This window comes from Periophthalmus magnuspinnatus, chromosome 13 (genome assembly GCF_009829125.3).
Source record: "Periophthalmus magnuspinnatus isolate fPerMag1 chromosome 13, fPerMag1.2.pri, whole genome shotgun sequence".
Lineage (NCBI taxonomy): Eukaryota > Metazoa > Chordata > Actinopteri > Gobiiformes > Gobiidae > Periophthalmus > Periophthalmus magnuspinnatus.
Window position 1 is genome coordinate 24,555,433 of NC_047138.1, and position 24,721 is coordinate 24,580,153.

At 40.8% G+C, this 24,721-nt stretch overlaps 1 protein-coding gene across 2 annotated transcripts in view; it reads left to right on the plus strand.

The window, feature by feature from the left end:
* The window catches only part of fat3a (FAT atypical cadherin 3a), a 135,265-nt gene extending 119,113 nt beyond the window's left edge, over window positions 1-16,152 (plus strand). For both annotated transcript variants that reach the window (XM_055225931.1, XM_033976900.2), the window contains 3 exons: window positions 4,678-4,737; window positions 7,551-7,586; window positions 15,496-16,152. In XM_055225931.1, coding sequence (XP_055081906.1) covers window positions 4,678-4,737; window positions 7,551-7,586; window positions 15,496-16,079 — 680 coding nt within the window. In that variant the 3' untranslated portion in view covers window positions 16,080-16,152. The remainder of the gene's footprint in view (window positions 1-4,677; window positions 4,738-7,550; window positions 7,587-15,495) is intronic.
* The last annotated feature ends 8,569 nt before the right edge of the window (window positions 16,153-24,721 follow it).

Consider the following 24,721-nt stretch of genomic DNA (forward strand, 5'->3'; position numbering starts at 1 on the left):
TGGTCATGAGTTTGTGGCTTCTTTTGATGTATTTTGGTGTGAAACGTTGGTGGTTGGTGAAAGATATTTTAAAATAATCTGGTATTTTGGGCCTAGTTTTTAAGGAACAAAATGCTTATAAATGTATAAAATGCATTCAAGTGACATCAGGTTTTGGTTGAGGTAACATTGACAGAGCAGTGTTTTGGCTTGTTAGAGCTACAGAAAGTGACCAGTATTTTTCAGTTGCTACTAAAATGCATAAATGTAAAATAAATATATTTTGATTATTATCATACTATCATTATCATATCATTACCACTGCAGAACTTACTCCACGTAGGACTAAATCATTATTGACAATGTCTCTTGTCTCTGTCCAGGCAATTATTATTCAGACATTATGGCAAAAAGACATCAAAAATGTGCCTGTAAATGTCTTGGTTGAGGTTCAAGTGTGGCACAAACACGATTAGAGCTGAAATCATCACTTTATAATCTTATTTCCATAAAGATTACATTGCAAGTTCATTCTTATTAGGCCCGAGCTCCCACAGGACTCATGGCCTATTGCTTCCGCAACAATGAGTGCATGGGTGTAGCAGCGCGTCACCACACATCAGCACCCATCATTCGCCATTGTCCCTACGATGACATGGGGAAAGTCGAGAGCTTTCAAAAAACGTATATGTCATTCTAATGTTATTGGATGTATTGGTTTTGCTAAGATTATTTATGTATTTATTTTTGGCCCGAGCTCCTATGCCTATTGCTTCCGCAATGCCCATGCACTCATCATGTGGCCTGTCGCCCCATGCCCAGACTCCAGTATCCTAGCAATCCTATGCATATTTGTTTTTACTAACATCGTCATCGTCAACAGACGAAGCCTATTTTCTCAATGTTGACAAAGGCAGCGTGAAACGCTCATGTCCCCAAACATACTCCTGGTATCGAGCTCTATCTAAGCGCCCATGCCCATATTTATTACTGCTAAAATGAATCATGAGTCAATGGGCGACCCCGATGTCATGACGAATGACGGACGCATCATTGCGGTGAAGCCGCAAAATTCCATTGGAATTTTTGCAATTTTCAAATGTCATAATTTGCTTTCTTGCCTAATTCTACTGTTTGTGAAAGAAATAAAATTGCCGCGATAGCGCCCCCTTACAGAATATCAAATATATTTGTATAGAGGGCAGAAAATTTTGTTTTCCGAAATGTTACCAAATTTGACACAAAATTCCATTGCCTCATCCCAATGACCCATGTCATTTTTTGCACCATGTTGCCATGGTGATGCCCATGCCCATGTTATCCTAATGGGAGTGATCCCAAAATTTCCCATTCATCCGAAAATTATTAGTTTTATGGAATAATGCAAAATTTGCCACAATAACTTTTCAACGTCATCGCGATTAAAAAAAAGTCAATAGGACTCATGTCATATCTTTCACTGGGTTGCCATGGCAATGTGCCAAAGAATCCATGTGATCCTAATGGGAAAATGTACAAATGTTTGTACATTTCAAAGTTTCATAAGAACTTATTGGCTTCAAGCCACAATAAAATAGATGCAAGTGGCGTGTCTGAGGGGGCTTCACCGGCAGGGCTGAAAATCACTGTACATCATCTAGACAAGTGGGGCATCAAACGTTTTCCAATTTATGATGATAGCTATCATGGTTTGCGCGCAGCGAAATTCCATCGGAATTTTTTAAATTTTCACATGTCAAAATTTGATCCTGTTTGCGCATGCAAAGTCCGATTTTGCTCTAATTCGAATCAGTTGTAAAACTTTATGGCCTAAACCTACTCATTATGAAAGAAACTAAATTGGCACATTTTTTGCACCATGTTGCCATGGCGATGCGCCAAACTGCCAATGTTATCTTAATGGGAGTGATCCCAAAATTTCCCATTCATGTGAAAAAATATTACTATCATGGAATAATGTTAAATTTGGCACCATGACTCTTCATGTCATCCCAATCAAAAAAGTCAAACAGACCCATGTCATATCTTTCACTCAGTTGCCATGCTGCTGCTCGAAAGAGCCCATGTTATCATAATGGGAAAATGTACTCATTTTCGTACATTTCAAAGTCTCATAAGAACTTATTGGCTTCATTGACAAATGTGAAATTTGGCACAGTGACTCTTCAGGTCATCCCCGTCACAAAAGTCCAATGTATTTTGCACTGTCTTGCCATGGAGATGCCTGGAAAAAAAACATGTTTTTGCATTTTGTGCAGCAGTCCTTCCACGTTGTTTAGTGACAAGTACAGCCCAAAGCCGCAATAACACGGACACAACTGGTGCACCTTCCGTAGTGAGTGCCGGGTCGGCCGAGTGCGAAAAACGGCCCGCGAGGGCCGTTCAATGCCGCTTGCAGCTTTAATTTTCATTCCTTCTTCTTTTTGCTTTTTTGAATAGATTTATTGTAGACAGTATATGCAACATTCAAATTTTTGTATATCTCTGAAACAAAAACTGCCATACTATTTATTTTCCAATTTATCTTCTATCTCAAATCTCCAGTTACACAAACATTTATTAAGCTGCTCTGTCAACTGGCCAAAATATATAGCATTCAACCAACACAGAATCGAGAAAACCTCAGTGTTTTCCCTAATGAATTCTATTATGATTACTAAACTTCACCAACCTCCCCCTGGTTCATTAAGGCCTGGGTATTGTCCTCATTGTGTGTGAGGAGGCTGTGGTTTTACTGTTATTGGTTTGTGCCTTTGCTGTCTGTATCATTGTCTCATGTTAATTTGATTTGCTGGCTCATCCTTTTGCCTCTGCAGTGGACCATTGTGATTGTATTGTGTCCAGTTTATCATCAGACAAGAGAATTTATGAAACAATGACTGAAATGAACGCTGCTGTGATCCCATTTACTGCTTTGGCGACAAGTCATGTTTTATTTCAGTATTATGAATGTTTTCAATGTGACAAGGCTGTATGCGTCAGATACACCTGCGTAAGGAACATAAGAGGGATGAGACCTGTTTTATTATAATAATAACAAACAATAATTTGTATAATATAACAATTTTGAGCTAACCCAAAAACAGATGCAAAAACTAAAAAGCATTCTGTAAAAAAATGCTTCCCATGAGTAAATAGAAATTAAATTATGTACCTTTGAGTGAGCTTCCAATATGAATGCAATTTGATTTGGCATAAATTTCCATCCTGAGTTTGTTAAATTATAATTATTATCCAGACTTGAAACTGGGACACAGGTGACTGGTTTGTGATGAAATGTATCTTTGATTGGTTTCATCAAACAGCACACATAAATATGTTTTAATATGGGATAACTTGGTCAACACATCTTGTTAACCTGAACAAATGTAGTTTTATATTCAGGTGAAGTTTCAAAGTAAAGATTAACTTATCCTGGACTAAACTAAAATATTATACAAAGGTGATGAAATATTAAATGTGCCCAATGTAACTTTTCTGGGGAAGGGTCGGACGCTTGTCTCTATGAGAGTAGTTAAAGGGCTCATATGACGCCATTTTCTGATCTATGTTATATAATGTTATTTCCTGTCAAAATGTCAAAAACATACCTGGAGTTGTGTTTTATAATGCCTTACACTTGTAATGCGCTTTTCAAAGCCTCTCAAAGTGCTACACTATAGTCTTTATTCACTCATTTCCACACTTGGTGATGGTAAGCTTCTATTGTAGCCACAGCTGCCCTGGGTCAGACTGACGGAAGCGAGGCTGCGCCACCAGCCCCTCCGACCACCACCAATCATTCGCGCACACACCACTTTCATACTAGGCAATGTGGGTGAAGTGTCTTGCCTAAGAACATAACAACAGAACTTGGTCCGAACAGGACTCAATCCTCCGACCTTCGTGTTGGGGGACCAACACTCGAACCACTGAGCCACTGTTGCCCCGTTTTGTTTCATTCACACATTTAGCACATAAACCCTGCATATTTAGGCTGATGTCTTCTCTCAACCGGAAAGCACCCTCTTCCACCTTGTGATGTCATGTGGTAATACAGGAAATGCTCTATTGTGCTTTTATACTCCATACACCTTCTATATCACCATTTGGAAAATTTCAGCCCTGGGATTGCCAGTGTCTACTGGACAAAGGTAAAAAGTAGCTGTTAACTTGAAATCTACCACTACATGACATCACAAGGTGGAAGACTGTAGACAGACTGTACTCAAACATGTGAGAATGAAACAAAACACAACTCTGGGTATGTTTGTGAGGAGTTAACAACATTACAACATGTTTAAGCTCAATAAACAAATTCGAGAGGTGAGTCCACTAGAGTTGTTTGTAGTAGTATTGAAAACACATGAAGATTAATGTCATACATAACATTTGAGACAAAGCAATAAAATATTCATAGTGACTCATGCTGGACTCTCCACCAGAAATGTTCCATATTGCACCTTTAACTAGACTAAAAAACTAAAAGAAGTAACTGTGACATGTTTTGACCCTAAAGGTAACCACTACTGTAAGTCCATCTAATGCCTTCAGCCTTGAAACCATCCCCATTTTGCTTGTCATTTTAATTTGCTAAACTTGTTTTTATTCAAGCCACACCCATGCACCACACAGCAGCAGAAGTGGGTCCAGTTATGGATTTTTCTTTTATATTTTATTTTGTGATTCTCTGACGCTGCTGTATCTCTCCCCCACAAGCCTCCATAGTGACCGTCATTCGATTGGTCAATGACGCAGTGGACACAATCGAGAGTGAAGGTACCATGTCTGTGTCCTGCTCCCATCTCTCCTGCTCCTCCCTCCTCCAGCGCTGCACAGGGTTCCCACCAGGTCGGCACAGCAACCACAACCTGGAAATGTAGTGTAGTACAGTTTAAGAAGTCAAATGTAGACGAGGAGATGTGCAATGTGAAATTTAAAATAGATAAAAGAGAGGAAGTCTGAGGGGCAAAGTTTAAACTGTGGAATTTAGAATTGAGTTTTGTTTGGAATGGATTGGCTACTTTAAAGTGCACTGTTTTATACAATTTATGTACTGCACGTATTTTAGAAAGTACAATTTTGAATTTGAAATGCACACAAATTTAATACTATGTTAGTCTCTTGTATAACTGCCTAGATTAAGTAGACTTTTTTTTTTTTTTTTTTAATAAACCTTGGAATATTGTGGACAACATAGAAAGTCTAACGTAGAAGCTTAATTTTGCAGTGTAAAGTAGCTTAAAGATATAAGATCTGAAGGGCAAAATTTAGAATGTGGAATTCAGAAGTCAATATAGTTTTCGTGAACAGCATTTGGAATGCATAGGATACTTGATACTGAAATGTTTGCAATATCACCCCATTTTAAAGATACCTCATACAGTTTGAAGTTTTTTGGTACATTCTTATACATTATCAAGTTGTTTCTTTTGGTTTGCTGTTGTTTTAATTTCATTTTCCAGTTTTTTTTATCAACTGTCATATTTTAATATTAGTTTGGCCCCATTTATTGCCTTTGGTTTAGTTTAAAAAATAGCTAAGGCCTTATTAGTATGGCTGTCAACTTCCACCAGTCGTAGACAAGTGATTTATTAGTTAGTTTTTTAAAGTGCCCATATTACGCTATTTTGCTATCTATCTCATAATATTGTTTCATTCACCCATGTTTAACACACAAACCCTTCATATTTAGGCTGAGTTCTTCTCTCAAACGGAAAACACTCTGGTCTACCTTGTGATGTCATGTAGTAGTACATGAAGTTCCACTGTGTTTTTAAACTCCATACACCTTCATCAGAATCATTTGGATAATTTCAGCTCTGGAATTTACAATCTCTACAAAACAAAAGGTAAAACAGTAGTTGTTAACTGTAATTGTAACTACCATTACATGACATCACAAGGTGGAACAGAGCATTTTGAGCTTTGAAAATATAGACTAATAATAATGGATCACTTCGACATGTGTGAATGAAACAAAACACAACTTCACAATGTTTTTGAGGAAGTAACAACTTTCTAACATGGCTTAAAGCTCACAAGAGTCAATTTTGTGTAATATAGGACCTTTAAAAAATTACAAATAGGGATTGCATTTATTCTGATTTTATACTGTCCCTTCCCACCAGTTCATTACATTGTGTCATTTAGCTCCTCTGGTGTGGTCCTAATCGAGTCTTAAACAGGGTCTATCATTAGTCTATTGTAAAAGTAATTATTTTGTCACAGAAACTGTGGGAACCCTGCTGCTCTTTTCCATCTTTCTTTGTTTCACCGATCCTCAAATGACTTTAGACTTTCTGAAATATTTTGTCTGTATGTCACGTTTGGCAGAGTTCAGACAAAGCTTGTTATTCTGCAGCAGTCTCACTCTGGCTAAAAATACCTCCTCAGAGCTATTTTTAACTGTCATGCTCCTATGGCACGTGCAGATGGACAGGAAGCCAGACCCCGCTGCAGTAAAAGACTAATAAAAACCCACTCAAGCTTTGCACAGAGTCAGAGTCAGGAAAATATAAGGATTTTATATTCAGAGTTTGGAGACAGAATGGCACTTAACATATCACCAAGCCTCATTTTGAAAACACATTTGAGATGTTTATATGCATGAGGGGTATTGAATGAAGTACTCAGTGTTGTTTCTTAGGTAAAAGTACAGATACAGAGGGAAAAAAACCCAAAAAAAACCCTCAAATAAAAAAATGAAAAAATCTACTTAAGTAAAAGTATTTAAGTACCCATTTAAAAATGTAAAAAAATTAAGTATTTAGTAAGTGTTCTTAATTTGTTAAAGCATAAAAGTAGTCAAGAGTAACAATTTGAATCAATTTTTTTATTTTTCTTATGAATTTTGTGTATGTATTTTTGTTTGCTCAAAGTTGAAGCTTGAACACGAAACTTTTAGTCAGGAAGTTACTATGAACATGGTCAAAATAACCCCTCAAATCATATGAAAAGTACTTTTTATTTTTCTGTCCAGTTAAAAATGTAGTGGAGTAGAAAGTACAGATACCTGCTCTCAAATGCAGTGAAGTAAAAGTAAAAAGTACCCACTGTAAAATTTACAGATACCTAAACGTTCTTCTTAAGTATAGTACTTTATACTAGTTTTGATATTCATTAGTATCTGGGTAGTATTGTTTACAGCCTTATAATGTGGTAATAGTTTGTACAATTGACAAGCATTATTTAGGTGATTACTTAAATCAGTGAAAAAATACAATTTAAAATACTATTTACTGTACAAGTGCCAAAACATAATTGGTTATACTAAATAATAATAATTTCAAACTTAAAGCCTGTGTGAAATAGTCAATCAATAGTCCATAAGATCATCTTCTGTTTAATTTAACCAAGATAATCACTAGCGTCTTTACATGGGATCCTTAGGAACCAGGCCACTTTCCGCATGAACTTTCTGACCTCAGATCCACCATGTTTACATCTATTACTCCCTTATCTTTATCTTTCACCTACATTTTTCTTTTCAGCTCTTCTTTGTTTACTTTCTTTAGCATGAAGAGAGCAGAGGATAGGTGCTATTTAGCCTTTAGCTAACATGTTTTTATGTTGTTTCTTCATTGGAACAGTGTCTGTCATGGACCAGGGTCAAACCTACAACAGAGGTGACTGCAACAACACCAACCATCCCCAACCATCCCCATTCACTCTGTATCTCTGCTGTTTCTATTCTCTCCATACCTGTCTCTATCATTCTCTATTTCTCTAGTACTTCCCCTGTCTTTCTGTGCGCTGATAACAAAATGGACTCCATCAAAGTATTTGATCAGACCTGGGTTAAAAAAAACTATTTAAACTTTTCTTACTCGAGTTAGCATAAATTTGCAGTTTATGTTTAAAATGGTTTTAAAATCAGTGTTCTCATCTCTTGGCACTGTAAACATGTCCTCATCCATTAATATTTGAGAAAAGACTGAAATATCAAAAACACAAATTATGTGGAGGCAGCACTCTTCTCTGCAAATAATTACAATGCTCCATAGTTCAAATTTTGTTTTGATTAACATCCATAATCCAAATAGAAACTTTTTGTAGGACCACAATGTCCTAATGTCTCAAAATTAATTCAATTCAATCTTGACAAGTGAGCTTCCTATATTCCATGCTATTGACAGATGAAATTAGTTTTTTCTTTGACAAACCTGATTAAACTGGATATTTACTTAATTTAAATATGCAGTATATTTTTTTAAAAGTGTATTTCAGTAATAGTACACCAAGATTCCTAGTCTGATTCTGGTTTGGTGCCAGTGAGTGATGATGTAGATATGGTTTGGTCCTGGTCACTGGTATGACTTGACTTGGGACACATGAAATGTAGGTTGGATACGGAGGGAAGGAGAAAGCTGTATTTCGGACAAGTTAATGATTTTTGTTATCTTGAAGGGGCCCAGGAAGCAAAGAGAGAGTTTCTGGGAGTCAGTTTTAAGAGAGATATTTTTGGATGATAGCCAAATTTACTAATCTGGCTATTTGGGAGCGGGGGGTGCAGTGCCAGTCTGCAGCTGCACCGGATTGGAAGAGGGAAGCTCTGGTCCTACTCCAGTACTCCAGGCCCTGTGACAGCATTGGATGTGGTATGGCACAGACAGTACCGCCAGGTGGTACCCTAGGGAGGCTTTGAACAGGGATACACCGGTAGCGGAACTCACCAGGGAATTGTGTGCGTACTCAATCCACGGTAGGAATGTGCTCCAGGCAGAAGGGTTAGCAGAAACTACACAGCGTAGGGCAGTCTCCAAGTCCTGATTAGCCCACTCGGTTCTGTTGGTCTGAGAGTAAAAACCGTAAGTGAGACTCACAGATACACCCAGACCATCGCAGAAGGAGCTCCAAACCTGGGACGTAAACCGGGTCCGTCAGTCCGAGACTATATCCAACGGAATCCCGTGGAGCCGGAATACATGGTTGGTTATTTGGTCAGCTGTCTCCTTGGCGGTCGGGAGCTGGGCAACGAAATGGGCTGCCTTGGAGAAACTGTCAGTGATAGTGAGGATGATGGTGTTACCTCTGGATGGCGGGAGCCCTGTCACGAAGTCCACTGCCACATGGGACCACGATCGTTTCGGGACTGGGAGCGGTTGGAGCAGACTGGAAGGTGGCAAGTGGGAGGTTTTTCCCCTGGCACACACCTGGCATGCTGAGACATACGCCCTGGTGTCTCTGTCGACTGTGGGCCACCAGAAATGACGCCTCAAGAGGGAAAGTGTGCGGTTGACCCCTGGATGGCAGGCAACCGAGAGCAGTGGACCCATTCCAGAAGCTTGGAACAGACAGGATCTAGAACAAAGGCCATTACCTGGATCAGGGTGGGTGCGTTGGGCCTTCAGGTCTTCAATTTCCCAGTGGACAGCTGCGACCACACAGGTACGGGGTATGATGGGCTCCGGAGAGGTGGTGGTGTCTTCCTGAGAGAACTGAAAGTAGGATAGGTTTTTGTGGTTTGTCCAAACCAGAAAAGGATGTTCCGCCGCCTCCAACCAGTGACGCCATTCCTCCAGAGTGAGCTTTACTGTCAGCAGCTTTTGATCTCCCATGTCATAGTTGCTCTTAGCTGGTGACAGGCGATGTTGTGTAAAAGGCACAGGGATACAATCGATTGTGGGGTTCAAACCTGTGGGAGAGGACTACCCCAACACCGGTGTCTGAGGTGTCTGCCTCTACGATGAACTGGCGGGAGGGGCCGGGCTGACGTAGGATCGGAGCTGAGGTGAACTTGTCCTTCAGTTTTTCGAAGGCGTACTGGGCTTCAGGGGTCCAATTGAACAATCTAGAGGGAGAAGTCCTTCGAGACAACTGTTGTTGTGATATTGGGCGTTACAAAAATAAATGAATTGAATTGAATTGAATAGAAGTGAGTTTAGTGAGGGCTGCGATGATGCTAAAGTCTCTGATGAACCACCTGTAGAAATTGGCAAACCCAATAAATCTTTTAAGTTGTTTTCTGCTAGTGGATGTAGCCTAATCAGTAACTGCTTTTATCTTTTTTGGATCAGCCTTTACCTCTCCACACCCTGACAATGAACCCTAGGAAACTGACCTTATCCATGTGGAGCTCATACTTCTCTGCCTTGACGTAAAGTTTATTCTCTAGTAGATGCTGAAGGACCTGGCATAGGTGAAGCTGGGAAAAGATCAGAATGTCATCAAGGTATACAAAAACAAAACGATTAAGAAAGTCCCAAAGAACGTCATTGATAAGAGCCTGGAAGACTGCTGGAGCATTGGTTAATCCAAATGGCATGACAAGATATTGAAAATGTCACAAGGGAGTCTTGAAAGCAGTCTTCCATTCGTCACCTCATGTATGCGCACCAGGTGATATGCGATCCGAAGATCAAGCTTGGTGAAGATGGTGGCTCCATGGAGTGGCGTAAAGGTGGAGTTGATGAGTGGTAGGGGGTATTTATTTTTAATGGTGTAATGGTGATGTTGTTGAGGCCCCTTTAGTCAATACGTGGTTGTAGTGTTTTATCCTTCTTGGTGACGAAGAAAAACCCTGCGCCCACAGGAGAGGAGGACGGACAATACCAGCAGCTAGGGAGTCCCGAACATCCAGCTCCATAGTCTCCCGTTCCGGTTTAGAGAGATTATAAAGACGGCTGGAAGGCAGGAGGCGCCGGGCAAAAGGTCTATAGCACAGTTGTATGGGCTGTGACGAGGAAGCGTCGCGGAGATCATGATACTCATCAGGTATGAAGGAGAGATCCAGCTCGCCCGGAGGCTGATTTGGGAGAGAGTTGGCACCCCCAGCGGGTGACGGCAGACAGCAAGCAGTTGGCCTGGCAAGAGGGGTCCACTCCAACACCTTTCCCCTAGCCCAGTCAATGATGGGGTTGTGGGCCACCAGCCAGGGATGGCCTAGGATGAGCAGCGTTACCTTGGCTAGCAATCTCCCATTGAGTGCTAGGGCTGTGAGGGTTTGTTGAAGTGGCTCCAGCTTTACCCCTGCTCGGCCACCTGCTAGTCCAGGAAATCCTCCTCCACTCCAGAGTCGATGAGGGCTAAGATGGTTAGGTTAATAGAGCAAAGGCACAAAGTATCTCTGAGTTGAAATCTATTGAGCTTCTTCTCTGGGATTCATTGCTGACCCACAAGTACTCCCAGACCTACTGATGGGCACTCCCTTTTGGCCGAACCGGGCAGGTGGCAAAAAAATGTCCCCATTGGCCACAATACAGGCACTCACCCTCCTGGTGGCACCACAGAAACTCCTCAGCCGTCGGGTGAGCTCGAACCAGCTGCATAGGCTTCTCTGGTGGGGGTGTAACGGAGCAGATCATGGTTCAGATAGGCAAACGGTGTCTCTCTCTCTCTGGTGACTCTGCAGGTGATTGTTGATTCGATTGACTAGGGAAATCAAAGGTCAGGCGGATCATCATGAGAAACCAGTACGTCTTTTAGATGTTCACTTAGTCCTTTCGTGAAGATAGCTTTTAGCGCGTTATCGGTTGAGTCCACCTCCGCAGCCAATGTCCAAAACTCAATAATTCGCCACAGAACTGGATCCCTAAACAAGGCTAAAGCTGACCTGAATATGGGTCAGAATTGGTACCTCTCGATCCCAGAGGGCACGGTGCTGTGGTGGTCCCAGAGACGACGGCGGCGGGAGCTGAGGGCGGGAGAGTGAGCAGAGCGGAGACCTGGGTGGAGAGCTGGGAAACTTGCTGGGTCAGAGTGTGGGTACAGTCGAGCAGGATCAGGATGGTTTGTTGTTGTTGTCCAATAATTATCCCGTGATTCGAAAACGCCCGGTGTAGCGTTTGATCCGACACCGAGGACCAAAGAGACAGAACTTGGGGAAAGGTTTAACAGTGTTTATTTACAGATTTTCAAAGTGCAATATGACGGTAGATCAATTGGTCAGTTGAGAGCGGAGTGTTTGCCGTGGTCCAGGGGTAGAGCGGGAGTAGCAGAGTCTGAGACGAGATGAGCAGGGTCGGAGACTGAAGAGCTGAGTGGATCCAGAGAGTGGAGTCGGTGGAGGTGAGCAGGGTCAGAGACTGAAGAGCTGAGTGGGTCCAGGGAGTGGGATCTGTTGAGGAGCAGAAGTATCCAATTCAACGGGAGTCAAAAAGTGAAAAAACATAAACTGAGCCAAGCAAATTATAGCACAAAGATATGTGGACGATCTGGCGCTGAGTGTCAGGTTCTGGCTTCTCTTATCCTCCCCAGGTGCAGCTGATTGCGGATTAGATCCAGTTGTGCACGGGAGGGCCCAAATCTCCGCCCAGCTCCAGGCTCAGACACAGAAGGGAGGGGAAAAGGTGCAAAAAAAAGGCAGGACTGACAAAACAAATAAATAAATAAATAAACTTCAGATATTTCCACTAAAACAATCACAGCATTCATGTATATTCTTCTAGTGTTTTAAAATGGCTGAATAAGGCTTATTGTCTAATGCATCTTATTCACATCAGGCTGATTTATTGTGGCGGTAAAAATTCAATAGTAACCGTGTTGAACTAATTTTGTTTACTCATTAGGGCGAGTACATAGCTGAAGGCAACGATTTTCACTTTTTGAACACAGATATTAAGGCTTAGGCAGTGATAAATGTTTTCATTAGAAACACAAAGGAGACAAATTAAACAAAGAGGAGATCTGCCTTCAGCACATTACAGAAATTACCATCTAGCTATATTAAAAACTCCAATGGTGTAGGCCCGGGATACACGCGAAGTCAGTCAAATAGAAAAAAAAAATCATTATATTGTAGTGTATAAATATCCTGCAATGTATTTACTGTGTTAGTTAGGACTCTTAATATGATGTCATATATGGGAAATATTATTCATATTAGCATAAACATATTTGATCAAATATACATATTGCTTTTTATTACATAATGATATATTATTTTGAAAATACTTCTCTGACATATGTACATAAATACTTGTGTGTAGATCTGTCTATTTTGGCCTTTTTACATAGGATATAGATTTTTAAACAAATTGAGGCATTTCTACTACTACAGCAACCAGTACTTTGCTTTCCACCCCATTTCAAGAAGGATTTAGCAGTTCTGCATATTCCGCTGACTACTTTAAATGGGATTAATCATAAGCCTGTTGTCATAGTAAATGTCTAATTCTGTGCACTCACATATTAATTTATGGCTTATGTTTATAGGCATTTAAAGCTATAGCTGTTACCTATATATCGGCTCTTCCTGTGGCTCTCTGCCATTTATATTTTGTAAAAGTAGCTCACTGAGGGGGAAAGGTTGGAGAACCCTGTATTACAGCTATAAAAAAAATAACAAGATTTAATAATGAAGAAATGCTCAAAAGCCTATAATACAATTTGCATTAGTAGTAGTAGTATCCAGAGAATCTTAAACTTGAATGGACAGTTCACTTTTCTTTCTCTCTCTGTTTCTCTGTCTCTCTCACCCCTGTCCCTCTCTTATCTACCTCCTGTTTGTTCAAAGATGTCCCACAGCCCTATAGCCCATCCTGCTCATCCTGTCATGTCCAGTACCCGCTCCCTGTACTTCGGATGGCATCATTTTACCCTGTTATTTTGCTTCAGTGCATGTACATCTTTGAGTTTGGGTTGTTTTGCATTGTTTTGCTCACATTTTGCTTATTTTTGTGATGTTAAAGTGATGTGTAAAGGTCTGAGTCCAGTGAACCAGACAATCCTTCATGTGTGCTCATTATTCCTGCCTACCTGTGACTGAAATAACCAAATCAAATTAATTAAATCAATGGAAATAACTAACTGGATACTGGTAACCTAATCTGCCATTCCAATGACTTAACATGTCATACAATCATTATTTCTGATAATAGATTGAAATATAGGTTAGCCGTATGAGTACTCTGTATTCTTACTCTGAGGAGGGTCACATCTCCATAGATCATACCTGTAATGTGTGATCTGTAACCTGTGAGCTGTAATGTGTGTGTGGTTGCACTACCTGCTTTTGTCCACCTTAGACTACATAAAGAAGTAGACAAAGTGAGCGTGACGTTACCCATAGCATTCAGCTCCACTCAAACAAAACTCATCGAGTTATAGGGTGAATTTGGAGCCAAGTTCCATATTTGGAATTCCACAAGTATCATGGAAACCAAAGAGCCAATGCAGAACCAGGCTGTTGAGGGTAATGGTTCCGGCCCGCACCGCTGGTTTAGCAGGTAACGGGTGCTTAGCAACTCTGTCAATCAAACCTGTTGCTAACACTAGCAGAAGCGAGCTTGGGGAAAGAAGGTGCCTGATTTGTCTTTTATTAATGTTCATATCTTGATTTACGGAAAAAAATGAGAAATAAAAATACCAGTATCACGTAGAGCGGGTTGATATGAACATTTTAAGATGAAAATGATAAGCCTGACAGCAGCAGTTACAGAGAGAGGGGTGACAGTTTTAAAGTATAAAGTGAGTTGGAGCCAGAGTTGATGGAGCTGGAAGTGCATCCATGATCACTTCCTATTTGGAACGCCGAAGGTAGCGCGTTAGCTATGTCCATTTATATATTTAGTCTCTATGGTGTCTGAAGAAATAGAAAAGTTACACAGTGCACCTTAAGTTCAGTTCGTTAACCATTTTTAAAATATGCAGCAAAAGCTTATTAGAATGGATACCAAACATATATAAGGTATATGGAAGAGGAATAACTGTGACACCACTTTGAAGAAAACCTCCAATGCTACAAATAGCCAGATGCCAGAAAACCTCCAATGCTACAAATAAAAAACAATATATTTTAAAGGCCAACAGCATCACTCCCACTCACTCAGAACCTTTGCCGTTTCTCTGGGAAGTCCATGTCAAGCACACAGGAAGGATTGTCAAGTTCAGGTTTAAATGTAAAAATAACAGTGTCTATAATGAATTCCTTTTTTATGAATGTGAAATAATGTGAATGATACTAAATTTGATCTGAAAATCTCAGCATGCTCCCTCCTCCACAGGTTCCTGCTGCATGTGTCCAATCTAACCCCCTCACTACAGGTTATGCCCATGTTATAAGCTTAAACCTTTAATACAGCTTGATTGTTGGCTTAATTCTTTGTATTTTAACTTTTTCAAATGTCCAGTTGTCAATTGCATGCCCAACCAAATATGCTACATTGATGTTGTATTCCCAATTGCCTTAAAGGGCCTATATTACATTATTTTCTGAACTATGTTACAGTCTTGTTTCCACATCAAAAACATACCCTCCATAACTTCATAGACCTTCCCTAGAATTTGGAAGATTTCAGCCCTGGAATTGCAAATTTTACTGAACTAAAGGTAAAAGGTAGCAGTTAACTTGAAAATTACTGCTTCATGACATCATAAGGTGGAACAGACCATTTTTGAGCATTGGAGATGTAGACAGACTAATAATAAAGGGTTACTCAAACATGTGTGAACGAAACAAAAACAATTCTGGGTATGTTTTTGATAAAGTAACACCATTATAACATAGCTTAAAGCTCACAAGAATTCATTTTGTGTAATATGGGACCGTTAACCAAAAAACAAAATTTCAAAACTAATTCTCAATCTCTTGTGCAGCCTACCATTGGGACACATCTGATTGGATGCCTAACACTCGCCTTTCCGACATTGAAGAGGCCCCGGGATACGAAGCCGTCCCAACCAATGACACATCAAACTCCTCTCATAAAAACCCAAGCCCCGCCCCTGGACTTACAAACTCCTCCTCCTCCCAGCTAACAGGAAGCGCTCGCGAGCTTGAATCGGACTACTATCTGGGCGGGTATGACATAGACAGTGACTACCCTCCTCCCCAAGATGAGGACTTGTTTAGCGGGGATCAACTTCCTGTTCCGCTGCCCAGTCAGGTTGCGGAGGACTATCCCGAAAGCTATACACAAATTTCCAACAGCCAACAAGAGGGGGGAAAAGAGAACACTTTAGGCTTTCACCCCAGCCAGTACCTACCCCCTCACCAGTTACCGCTAGGTGATGGGACGCCAAGTCAAAATGAGGAACTTTCCATCGGAGCGTCTTCAACTTCTGATTTTTCCAATCCATGTGCCATGGATTCTGAGACAAACTCTGAGAGAGACAGTATGGAGGAGCTGAGGCGAGGCGTTACCATAACAACAGAATCGCAACAACAAACAGAAGTGTGAAAGACAGGACTATCGTGAAAGCTTTGGGTGATAAGATATGTGACCCAAGTCGACATAGATAGAAGGAGCTTATAAGGGAAAATAGGGAAATTTGAAAAGCTAAAGCACTAAATAATGTTATGGGATTGTAAAAAGGCAGTACACTGTCCAGGCAGAACACTATGACCACCAGTCTAGTGTTGCTGTTACTAAAAATAAAGGTACACTATGCAACCTTTCCATTTGTCTCCATGGAGATTGACTGCAATGTTCAACAGTATGGACTTAAACTTATCTCATTACTAAATGCAGGTGTTTTTAACTGTATGCAGATATATTAGTTTAATGCCATTCTGTGGAACATTCCAAACAAATCAAATGGAGACTATCAGGTGGCAGAAACTCAGCCGAAAAGTTACATAGCTCATGTTTAGGTCATTTTGAGTTTGAAATAGTCACTGAATAAATCATATGTCAGTGGTCTAATTGTTATGCCTGACCGATGTACACTTTATCTCATTGGAAAAAAAATGGATAAAGTAATGTAGCTATAAAATGTAATTGAATAGAGGATCTTGGAATTCTGAATTAGATTGGAAAACTTACTTGGAAGAGGGACCCAAAATGTGTAACCAAAAAGAAGGATAATGAAATTTGGAAAGTATGAAGGAAAATCGAAGCAAATACATGGGGCTTGGTTAGAAACTAGACTAGTTAGCAATGTATTTCCTAAGGTTTTGTCCACTGATCAAATAGCATAAAACTAACCCTATCCGTAATCTTAACCCTAACCCTAATCAACATGGAATTAAAAACAGTACCAGTGATAAAATGGCCTGGATTGCTGATCTTGAAAACAGCTGAATTTTAAAGATCATTCAAAACGTTTTGTTAAAGCCAAGTTAAAATGTTTATTTGCTTATAGTAATTGTAATGTAGAAAGTATTGAGAATGTGTTTATGAAAGATTCAGACTAAAATGAGGAGTTTTGAGTGAAGGACAATCAGATTCAAGTGCATATGACAGGTTTTCGTGTTTTTCTAATTATGAATTACCTCTACATATGTCACATCTGCTGCCTATGTCCAAACCATAGACTGTATATATAAATGGACATAGCTAACCTTCTATAGGTGAAGTTACATTCCCTTACTCCACTTCTTTATACGTCTAAGGTCCAAATAGTAAGTAAAATTATAAACTTCACCATAATTTAAAAACCTGAAAAAACTAGGCAAGAAGTCTTACCTGTCATATGCACTTAAAGTTACAGAAAACTTCCCTTCTTGGCTCCTTCCGTAATCCTGTCGCAATCTCTCTAAAAAGACACAAGCCCATTTCCCTTTTACCTTGGATTTGTACACTTTATAGCACTCAGAGCTTGTACAGAATGTAAAATAGTTATTGTCGAGAACAGCTCAAGCTATGGCCTCTTTTTTTTTGTTTTTCTATGTGGAATGTGCTTGCCAAAAATAATTATGAAAAAATACATTATCAGGCCAAATGTCAAGCCATGAATTATGTGCCCATAGTTACGTGAAACCAATTACTCATCTCGACTTCATCATTCTCTTAAAGTTTCACATGGTTTTCGAAGCAAATAAAATGTTCTTGCAGTCTGTAGCAAAGTTATTGAAATTGCAATAAGGTGTGAACGCTCGAATTGGTCAAGATTTGGGTTGAGAAAGCAATGCAAATTTTGTGGTCCATACACATACATACATACATACACACACACACATATATATATATATATATATATATATATATATATATATATATATATATATATATATATATATATATATATATATATACTTTGTTTCAGTGTATTTTTCTTTTATTTTTGTATGAGATCCAAACAAATCTATGGCCACATCCACACTGAGAAAGCTTCATATTAAATGTTATTAGATTATCTTGGTCAGCTTCCATCTTAACTTCACCCACACCAAATGACCTCTCTACAGAGTTATATAAGTAAAACCAATTGATGAATTCATTGATTGATTGAGCATTAAAACAATCGGAATACACAAGGCTAACTATATATATGTAGTACATCTTAATACTTGTGATAATGGACTAATATAGCCATGCAGGCAAACTGGTTATTAAAATGCTTTTAAAATAAGTTATCTGGAGTTATTTTTAAATCATAGACTCAACCTTCATTCATTCAAAACTTGACAAACCCCAACTTCCTAAAACATGTTGTTAATTTTCTGTGTCTAATCCCTCAGTTGTTCACGTAGGGTCCATAGCAAAAGAAACTGTAATTCTGTCAATGTCAATTATTGGATGAGTGATAGAACATATTCGCCCTTAAAAGCTATATACATATATATATATATATATATATATATATATATACATATATATATATATATATATATATATATATATATATATATATATATATATATATATATATATATATATATATATATATATAATTTTAATTAGTTTAACTATTCTGTTACTTGATTAAATTGGCCTAAATCTGCTCTAGTAATCTAAATTGTGACTTTAACTGCTAAAAATCTACTAACTATCACTAACTGGAACCCTTTGTTTTAGAACCACTTGTACAGTTCAAATGCATTCTCTCTGATTGACTCCAGGATGATGACAAATTAGACCTGTTACTATAGCGATTAACTTAAAACAAAATATGACGTCTTTTGAATTCAGAAAAAGTCCTCAAAATGCCACCTATAACTGGAAGCTTAAACTTCTGAATACATTGTAATTGAAATCCTCAGTGTGGATATGGCTAGGCTTGAACAGCACAGACTGGGCTCTCTACTATATTGTTTGTAAAGTTCTGTGTTAGTCTCAACCCTGTACAGTGTAAATATCTAGGTTGTTCAAATGCAGATTTTGTAGATACTGATCCTGAACTGCCTTTGAGGTTTTGTTGGACTTGATGTGAATGTGGACTAAACCATTCCTCTCTTTCTATTAGCATCACCAAAAATAACGCCATTCAAATTCAATAGACATGGTTCTGCACAGTGTTGAGTCCAGCTATAGTTTCATGTTGACAAAACCTATGTTTACAACTGGAATGTTTTGATAAATTTCTAATGTTTTATTTTGTATTATTTTAGGCATAATTTCTTCTCAGCAAATGAGTGTAAAATGGTGTCTTTTTTACTTTTGATTTTATTTTTTAATTCAGTGATGAAAATAAAAAATCTTGCTCACACTGGCACTTGCTTCAGTTATTATTACATTATTATTAATAGTAGTAGTAGTAGTTCCAACAGTAATACTAGTAGCAGTAGTAGTAGTTGTAGTAAGAGTAGTAGTTGTAGTAATTGTAGTTGGTATAGTAGTAGGAATAGTAGCAGTAGTAATAGTAGTAGTTGTAGTAATTGGCCCTCGCTACTCACAAAGTGATGGCGAGGGGCATTGTTCTTGCTCGGTTTCTTATTCTTATTAGGCCCGAGCCTGGGACAACGTCCCGGCGAGGGACTCATTAAAACCATGTCCGAAACCCGGAAAATGGCAAAAACCAAGTAGTAAACACGCCCCGACATGGCAGTGAGTGGTGTCAAAAATTAGAACTCGACCTCTAATTGTCACAAAAGACCCTGAGAAAAAAATAACGAAAGATGACTCGGTAGCGCCACCTCAAACTTTGATTTTCATGGGGCCAATGGGAGCCCGACTCGGGGAAAAAGTCAACGGAAAAATCTGAAACTCACACCAAAAAACAGAACATGTCAGGACATGCCAAAAATGATATTATAGCCCCACCCTAAAATGTACAGGAAGTCGGCCATATTGGATCAAACCCGGGAATGATAAAAGTGCACACCCTCACATTCAGGACATCTCGCACAGTTTTCATCACAAACACTTCAACTTTGGCCAAATCCCACTAAACCCATGTGTGATTAAAGATTATCAATTACATTTTGATTATGACTTTGGGTGTGGTCAGGGTGAATTTTCAATAAAATTGCAATTTTTGGAAAATTTCAATGAAATATTTGTCTTTCACACATTTTTTGTTGGGAAAACGCTAATACAGCATTTTTGCACATTTGTGAGCTGAACGCAATGATATGCAAATCAAGGCACTCTCTCACAAAATGGCTCTCTAGCGCCCTCTTTAAATTTCATTTTCAAAAATTCGTAGAAGACAATCGATTTGTCGTGGACTTCAGAAAAAATTCAAAGGGGCCTTATTTGTGATGGGGCACAATGTGAGAAAGCCACATGACTGTAGCTGTTATGGTTTAGGAGAAAAATAATGGGTGGAAAATGCGTTTCCATTATTAGGCCTGAGCCTGGGACAACGTCCCGGCGAGACACTCATTAAAACCGCGTCTGGAGCATGGAAAATGGCAAAACTCAAGTAGTAAACATGCCCCGACATGCCAGTGAGTGGTGTCAAAAATTAGAACTCGACGATCTCTAATTGTCACAAAAGACCCCAAGAAAAAATAACGAAAGACGACTCGGTAGCTCCACCGCAAACTTTGATTTTCATGGGGCCAATGGGAGCCTGACTCGGAAAAAAGTCAACGTAAAAATCTAAAACTCATATCAAAAAATAGAACATGTTGCGACATGACAAAAATTATATTTTGGCCCCGCCCTAAAATGTATACAAAGTCGGCCATATTGAATCAAATCCAGGAATGAAAACAGTGCACACCCTCGCATACAGGACATCTCCTCACACAGTTTTCATCACAAACACGTCAAATTTGTCCAAATCCCACTAAACCCATGTGTGATTAAAGATTATCAATTACATTTTGAGTATGACTTAGGGTGTGGTCATGGTGAATTTTCAACAAAATCGTAATTTTTGGAATATTTCAAAAAAATATTTCTCTTTCACACATTTTTTGTTGGGAAAACGCTAATACAGCATTTATGCGCATTTGTGAGCTGAACGCAATGATATGCAAATCAAGGCAATGCAAATCTCAGGGTGGTATGTGCTGGAATGACATTGCATTATGTTCAACTGGTGAAGGACCTGCGTGAAGATTTTGGACATAAAGTTGGAACCCTGGTCAGTCTGAACAACTCGAGGTAAACCAAAAAGAAAAAAAAAAAAAAAACTTTGTGAGTGCTTTTACTACAATGGGAGTAGTGATTTTACGCACAGGGAAAACTTCTGGAAAGTGGGTCGTTGCGCACATGACAGTTATTAAAAACTGGTTTCCAGACTTAGTGTGAGTCAGTGGACACACACAGTCAACCAGGACACGTTCAAACGGTTCACCAACAACTGGGATAGGATACAGTGGAGCTGGAGGAATGACTTGGTTTGGTTTTCCGGACACCTGGCACCAATGACAGAATTTACAGTGGCGTTTGATGTCACCTTTTAACGCCGGCCCAAAAAAAATTATGCAGAATGCAGTTGTACATTTTCTTCACACCAAGATGACCGGACAGTGGATTATCATGAGCCATTTTCAGTATTTCTGGGTGATATGGAGTGGGGATAACAATTAGTCTAACAACGCTCCACCCTTTAATAGGAGAAATATTCAAAGGCGTCCATTTATGCATCAACAACCCATCCTTCACAAAATAACCAGTGGACATTAATTCAACATTATCACCGGCTACAGCCTCATCAAAAAAACGGGCTAACGACTCATCAGACATTTGATCCGCCATCAACTGTTGTTTGGACAGCGACAGCTAGTAAGTCAGTCTCACAATTTACATAACTTTTAACAGCAACATTATCATTCACTAATTCAGAAACACCCAAACACTCAGATCAACTTTGTCTTTATCCTATTCCCTGTCACACTTTGCGGCTGCGTGTGTAACAGCACAGGATGCAAAAACACTGGGATAATTTTGGGCAAGCTCATCAAAGTGCAAGCTTACAACTGGGACAGGCGTTACTAACACTTTCCCACCTGCTAGAATCTAGCAGGGGAATGATCTAGCAGCTAGATCATTCCCCATGATGACTGAAATTCCCACTATTGGAAAGCCAGGGCGGACTCCCACAACTGCGTCCCCGGACCACAAATCTGACTGGATCACTTTCTTGTGCAGAGAGAAGCCAATGTCTTGCATAGTAAAACTATGTACAGGGACATCAAAACCAACAGCAGTGTCTCCTTACAGCGGCAATATGCCCTCAAGCACAAACGACTGGAAGGCTGCAGTATCTTGTAATATTTTCACTGGGACCTTTTCACCATTAGTAGAAACAGACACAAACCTGTCCATAACAAAAGACTTAAAATCAGTGTAATCACAGGGTTTTCCTGGTAAATGTTACTGGCTAACCTGGTTGACCGTTTTAACCAAGGCAGCCGGCTCTGAATTGTTTTTATTTAACACTGGGCAACTGGAAACAATATGTCTCTCGAGGAAGTTTCAACAGTGTTTATTCACAAGGTGAGGGTTGACAAATGACAGTAGATCAGACGGTGTGTCGGGAGCAGGGAGTAGCCGTGGTCCGGGGGAAAACGTGAGGAGCTGAATCCGAGATGAGGAGTACGGTACTGGTACAGGGAAGCAGGGTCAAGGCGGGAATGCTGAGCTGGTCCAAGGAGCGGGATCTGGTCAGAAGCGAAGGTAATTCTGTAAGCACTTAAAAAAGCAGAGAAAAACCATGAACAAATCCAAGTTATATTCACGTGAATATATCTTGAACAAAAATAGGCATAAATCTGATTTTAGGTTTTCCTCAATTTCCAAAACTTGTGTCGGTGCACTTCTGGGACTAGTTCATAAGCACGGAGAATAGCAGATTTTACTTTCTGAAAATCTAAACTATCCTCAGTGGAACAAGACCCCGAGATTCTTGAACTCTTCCACTTGGGGCAGAGACTCACCACCCACCCGGAGAGGGCAAACCATCTTTTTCCGGTCGAGAACCATGGCCTCGGATTTGGAGGAGCTGATTCTCATCCCAGCCGCTTCACACTCAGCTGCAAACCGCCCCAGTGCCTGCTGCAGGTCCTGGCTCGATTAAGCCATCAGGACAACATCATCCGCAAACAGCAGAGATGAGATCCTGTGGTTCCCGAACCAGACGCCTTCTGGCCCCTGGCTGTGCCTAGAAATTCAGTCCATAAATATAATGAACAGAACCGGTGACAAAGAGCAACCCTGGCGGAGTCCAACATGCACTGGGAACAGGTCTGACTTACTGCCGGCAATGCGAACACAGCTCCTGCTCCGGTCATACAGGGACCGGACAGCCCTTAACAAAGAGCCCCGGACCCCATACTCCCAGAGCACCCCCCAAAGGACACCACAAGGGACATGGTCGAATGCCTTCTCCAGATCCACAAAACACATTGGGCATACTCCCATGAACCCTCAAGGACCCGATGGAGAGTATAAAGCTGGTCCAGTGTTCCACGACCGGGACGAAAACCACACTGCTCCTCCTGAATCCGAGGTTCGACTATCGGTCAGATTCTCCTCTCCAGTACCCTGGAGTAGACCTTACTGGGAAGGCTGAGGAGTGTGATTCCCCTGTAATTGGAACACACCCTCCGGTCCCCCTTCTTATACAGAGGGACCACCACCCCGGTCTGCCACTCCACAGGTACTGCCCCGACCGCCACGCGATGTTGCAGAGAGGTGTAAGCCAAGACAGTCCCACAACATCCAGAGACTTGAGGTACTCAGGACGGATCTCGTCCACCCCTGGAGCCTTGCCACCGAAGAGCTTGCTAACCACCTCGGTGACTTCAGCCAGGGTGATGGACGAGTCCGCCTCCGAGTCCCCAGTCTCTGCTTCCTCCTCGGAAGACATGACGGGGGGATTGAGGAGATCCTCAAAGTATTCCTTCCACCGCCCGACAACATCCCCAGTCGAGGTCAGCAGCTCTCCACCCGCACTGTAAATAGTGTTGGTGAAGCACTGCTTCCCCCTCCTGAGGCGTCGGACGGTTTGCCAGAATTTCTTTGAGGCCGTCCGATAGTCCTCCTCCATGGCCTCCCCGAACTCCTCCCAACCCCGAGTTTTTGCCTCTGCAACTGCACGAGCCGCGGCACGCTTGGCCCGCCTGTACTCATCGGCTGCCTCAGGAGTCCCACGAGCCAACAAGGCTCGATAGTACTCCTTCTTCAGCTTGACGGCATCCCTTACTTCCAGTGTCCACCACCGGGTTCGGGGATTGCCGCCACAACAAGCACCGCAGACCTTACGACCACAGCTATGAGCGGCCGCATCAACAATAGAGGTGGAGAACATGGCCCACTCGGAGTCCATGTCTCCAACCTCCCCCGGGATCAGGGAGAAGTTCTCCCGGAGGTGTGAGTTGAAGACCCCCCTGACAGAGGGCTCTGCCAGGCGTTCCCAACAGACCCTTACGATACGCTTGGGTCTGCCAGGTCTGTCTGGCTTCCTCCTCTGCCAGCGGACCCAACTCACCACCAGATGGTGATCGGTTGACAGCTCAGCCCCTCTCTTCACCCGAGTGTCCAAGACATGCGGTCGGAGATCAGATGACATGACAACAAAGTCGATCATCGACCTCCGACCTAGAGTGTCCTGGTGCCACGTGCACCGATGGACACCCTTGTGCTCGAACATGGTGTTTGTTATGGACAAACTGTGTGTAGCATGTATTTGCGTGCTAACTTATATTTATTAATAAAAGGGCCCAGAGGCGGACTCGTCCATCACCCTGGCTGAAGTCACTGAG